Here is a 5000-nt window from a genome sequence, read left to right as displayed (position 1 = left end):
GACCTGTATGGCTGTTGATAGGGTATGCCTTGCATTCTTTTATGTGTGTGTAGAAGCCGCATATATTATGTGACTTGGCCGGCACGCTGTTTGTATGGAGGAAAAGCGGACGTGACGACAGGTTGTAGAAAATGCTACTAAAGGCAGTGCCTTTAAGGCACAACCCCTATATTGTTGTCCGGGTGAAAATCGGGAGAAATTCGGGAGAATGGTTTCCCCGGGAGATTTTCTGGAGGGCCACTGAACTTCGGGAGTCTCCTGGGGAAATCGGGAGGGTTGGCAAGTACGAGTATCAGCTGTGAAAGCGGTGTTATAATACCGACGGGACAGCTGTAATGTTGATTTGATATTGCCTCAAGGGCCAAATGAAATTACACGACGGGCCAAATGTGGCCCGCGGGCCAGAGTTTGACACCCATGATGTATAAAGTATCAAGTTATATGACTCTGAGGTGTTCGGCAGCAAAGTTGATTAATAAAGTTAGCACGTTAATGTTAGCTTGCAAGTTAGTATGTTTCAAGTACCAAGTTAAATGACTCTAAGGCAGGGGTAGGGAACCTATGGCTCGCAAGCCAGATGTGGCTCTTTTGATGACTGCATCTGGCTCTCGGATAAATCTGAGCTGACCTTGCTTAACACGATAAATAATGAATAATTCCACTTGTAATCACAGTGTTAAAAATAACGTTAAAAATATAAAACATTGTCATGCATTTTTATGTTCAAAAAGTTGGTAAGAAGTCATTTATTTATTATTGGTTAGGGTGGGGCTTGCCCTCCAGGGGTTCTTCAGACCACCAGGCACTGACATGAGAGCCTGTTTCAGGGTTACAATATTGTTTTATTTTTCAATAAGTCTCTCAGTTGCTTTCCAGAAATTGTCTTTTTCTCTTTCGTTCTCGCTCGCGCTCTGGTTTCTAGCCCCAAGCCCGTCTCTCCTCCTGGCTGCTGCTTATAACATAGCGACAGGTGATCAGATAAAAAGGCCCAGGTGGGCCTTTTACGCACCTGTCGCTGATTTCGAGGCCGGTACTGGCAACACCCCGCTTTGCTGCAGGTCCGCAGGCCACGCCCCCTCCACAGTTAGCTTCAGAATAACAATGTTATTACAAAGAATAGGAGACCTCTCTAGAAATGTTGGTCTTTCTTAAAAATGCACGCGTTTTGTTGTGTTCAGTGTTAAAAAAAATATCATATGGCTCTTACGGAAATACTTTTTAAAATATTTGGCTTCTTGGCTCTCTCAGCCAAAAAGGTTCCCGACCCCTGCTCTAAGGCGTTTGGCATTACGTTAGTAATGCTGTTTGAGCCTGAGCTAATCAGTGGCTGAACAGCACGGTCCTGAGCATTACCTGCGTTACATCAGCGCAGCTGGGAGAAACCTTCCAGGAGTTTCCAAAGTGGGAGGGGTCAACCTCCAGCTGATTGTTACTGCTAACAAAGTCGTTATTGACGTTCCCGTCAAAGTTGCCGCACAGACCACAGACTCGGCTCTAAAAAAAAATCTTGATTACAAAAAAATAATGTGACAAAACTTCATATCCGTTGTATAACACCTTGTATGTGGCAGAGATGTGGACCAGGAGGTGGTTTCCCTTGTCCCAACTGAGGGAAATGTGTTTCCCAAGCAGCAGGGTGTAGAACTGACCCGATTTGACAATCTCCACCTGCGCGCTCTGTGGAACCGGCACTTTCATACTCACCTGAGCAAGGGGAGCATTTTTGAATGGAACATTTCAAGGGAAAAAGAAGAGTAAATGTTAAACGTGTTATACTTGTGTAGCAGTTTTCTACCTTCAAAGTACCCAAAGCGCTTTGACAGTATTTCCTCATTCACCCGTTCACACACAAATTCACACACTGATGGCGGGATCTGCCATGCAGGGCCGCAACCATGACCCATCAGGAGCAAGGGTGAAGTGTCTTGCTCAAGGACACAACAGACGTGACTAGGTTGGTAGAAGGTGGGGATTGAACCAGGAACCATCAGGTTGCTGGCACGGTCACTTTCTCCACCGCGCCACGCCGTCCCCCGTGATAAAATATTTTTTTCTGTCAAAGTTCAATAATAAGGTTGTGTGCACGAAATTAGGAATGTGTAAACAATAATAAATAATATCAAAGACCAAAATGGGGCCATGACAAAATCCTGTTGAAGGCTACACAAAGCCTGGAAGTAGACCGCTGCCCAAGCATGACATGATAAATGTGAATACATAGTAGTGACTTAGTACCTCTCCATTGTGCATTACAATCAATCCTCCCCGGTAGTAGACTGATACAGACTTGGCACAGCGATGTCCCAAAATTCCACAGGCCTCATTTTCCACAAGCACTCTGAAGGAACCCTCTTCTCCGTTACACATGTCCTGTTGATGATAATCAAGGTCAAGCGGCAGCGGATTGGACAAAGGGGAACAAAAATGGGCAGGAAAGAATTAAAGTATTTTCCAGACCATTGGGTGCACCGGATTATAAGGCGCACTGCCGATGAGCGGGTTTATTCAGGTCTATTTCATTCAAAAGGCGCGCCTAATTATAAAGCGCATTAAAGGGGTCATATTATTTTTTGTTTTTTTGGAAATGTAAAACACTTCCTTGTGGTCTACATAACATGTGATGGTGTTTTTTTGGTCAAAATGTTGCATAGATGATGTTTTACAGACCATTTTCAAGCCGCTTTCTGACTGTCTCTTCAAGATGCATCGATTTGTGGGCGGCCTCATTTACGTGCCTCCACTTCGACAGCGTCTTCTCCCCGTCATCTTTGTTGTAGCGGTGTAGCGTGCAAGGACGGGAGTGGAAGAAGTGTCAAAAGATGGAGCTAACTGTTTTAATGACATTCAGACTTTACTTAAATCAATAATTGAGCAGCATCTCCTCATTCTTGGCTCACTAGTGCAACATCAACGCCTGAAATGTGTCCCGTGAAAAAAACGTCCAACCGGAACTCTCTAATAACTAAAGTTCCTTGAGTGAGTAATGTAAACTCACTACATCTGTATGTTTTAGCGCTTTCATGGCGAGATTACTAACAGATATAACTAAGAACTTTACAGTACTTTATATTAGAAATGACAACAGCTGAGGGTGAATGCCCCATAACTAGAAGATAGAGAAAAGGAAGAAGCTTATCGACTACGATGTCTTCACGGACTATAAAGGCTGATGCGCGCACATTTTCAGGTCTTATGCTGATCCCAAATACAGATCAGCAGGTTCCAGAAGGAAAGAAAAGTCTTATTTGCATAATATTGCAAGACAAAACGCCAGATAATATGTCTTCCCTTATACACACACCATAATAATACTCGTATGTTGAAGCACAATACAATCCATCAAGCGATGGGGCTTCATAGCTTACCAAAGTCGTACTAAAACATTTTGATAGATTTTTGAGCGTCATGTGTAATGTACTATATTCTCAATGGACATACTTGCCAACCTTGAGACCTTCGATTTCGGGAGGTGGGGGGTGGGGCGGAGGCGTGGTTGGGGTGGGGGGCGTGGTTAAGAGGGGACGAGTATGATTCACCAACGCGAGTATTTCATATATATTTTATGTATGAAATACTTGTCTTTTAGTGAATTCTAGCTATATATATTTATTTTATTATATATAAATAAAAGAAATAGTAGAATTTCCGACGGCACCTATCAAATACACAGTAATAAAAACACCGTTGTTCTACTAACTGTACTGTGCTTGCTGGTTACTAAAAAAAAAAACAACAACACTTACCTTTCACAATTTGAGTAACCTTTGTTCTGCCATTTGCGTGTTGGTGAGCGATCTCCGAATCCGGGAACATATCCTTCACGGATTTGTTGTAGACATCCGCAAATGAGAACGGGATGTTGCTTCCAGCTATCAGCATCGCCATCTTTGTCTCAGCATAAGTTACAATCGGGTCTCCATTTTGCGAGGTGGCCCATAGTACTGGGTTGTAAACGATGCTGCGCTGCGGACGCTTTGTGCTTGGCTGACCGTTCATGACTGAGTATATCCGTTTGGCGACCATGTTCAATGAAGAAGTCTGTTCTACAAAATTTACAGGCAACATACCCCTTCCCCTTCGAACTCTCCTGGATAAACTGAAATTATTGTTTCCAATCGTTCTGGAACTTGCAAGCGTTTTTCTTCATTTTGCTCGTCGACGGTGTAATATAGTGGGTTGGAGTCAATAACCAGGCGACCTGATAAAGTTACGTCTCTTTACTGTGGGCTTCAGAACAGACTCCATAATGCATGTTCCTTGACTGCACTTAAATGTAGAATATATGTAGAATATATTTACATTCTATTCTATTCTATTCTATTCTATTCTATGTACAGTAGATGGCAGTATTGTCCTTTTTAAGAGGGTCACAACATTGCTGAGTCAGGTTCTCATGGAGCTGGAGGGGGCGTGGCCTCCAGCTCTGCCTGAATTTCGGGAGATTTTCGAGAGAAAATTTGTCCCGGGAGGTTTTTGGGAGAGGCGCTGAATTTCGGGAGTCTCCCGGAAAATCCGGGAGGGTTGGCAAGTATGTCAATGGAACATATGAAACGTTGGTGTTGTTTACTTGAGTCTATACCTATCGCTTATGTGTGACTGCCATCTACTGGTCACACTTATCATTTCACCATGTACCAAATAAAATAGCTTCGAGGTCGGTAAGCACAACTAAAATGATTCCAAACATTAGGCGCACCGGGTTGTAAGGCGCACTATCGAGTTTTGAGAAAGTGAAAGGATTTTAAGTGCACCTTATACAGTATTTGTATATAGTCGCTCACCTGGACCAGGACATACTGACAGAGTCCAGGGAACGTGTACTTCTGGCCGTCGAAGGTGATGTAATGCCTCTCCCCCACGGTGCGACATGTACCATCACAAAACTTCTTTGTGCAGTGCCACTTCCTGTTTTCACACACACTGCAAACAAGGAGAGAAGTCGTGAAACATCAACGGAGAAAATAAACTCATGATTCGTCCGCGTAAAGGGAAAAGAAATG

General features: G+C 43.5%; 1 protein-coding gene across 2 annotated transcripts in view; it reads right to left on the bottom strand.

Moving 5' to 3' along the window:
* vwf (von Willebrand factor) overlaps nucleotides 1-5000 on the bottom strand; it is a 100877-nt gene that overhangs the window by 54915 nt on the left and 40962 nt on the right. For both annotated transcript variants that reach the window (XM_061894755.1, XM_061894756.1), the window contains 4 exons: nucleotides 4782-4920; nucleotides 2236-2370; nucleotides 1558-1704; nucleotides 1354-1494 (listed from right to left, as the gene is read on the bottom strand). In XM_061894755.1, coding sequence (XP_061750739.1) covers nucleotides 1354-1494; nucleotides 1558-1704; nucleotides 2236-2370; nucleotides 4782-4920 — 562 coding nt within the window. The remainder of the gene's footprint in view (nucleotides 1-1353; nucleotides 1495-1557; nucleotides 1705-2235; nucleotides 2371-4781; nucleotides 4921-5000) is intronic.

Source organism: Nerophis ophidion, linkage group LG03, assembly GCF_033978795.1.
Source record: "Nerophis ophidion isolate RoL-2023_Sa linkage group LG03, RoL_Noph_v1.0, whole genome shotgun sequence".
Taxonomy (NCBI): Eukaryota; Metazoa; Chordata; class Actinopteri; order Syngnathiformes; family Syngnathidae; genus Nerophis; species Nerophis ophidion.
The sequence above is the reverse complement of the archived record's forward strand: the minus strand, read 5'-3'. Positions and strand labels throughout refer to the sequence as shown.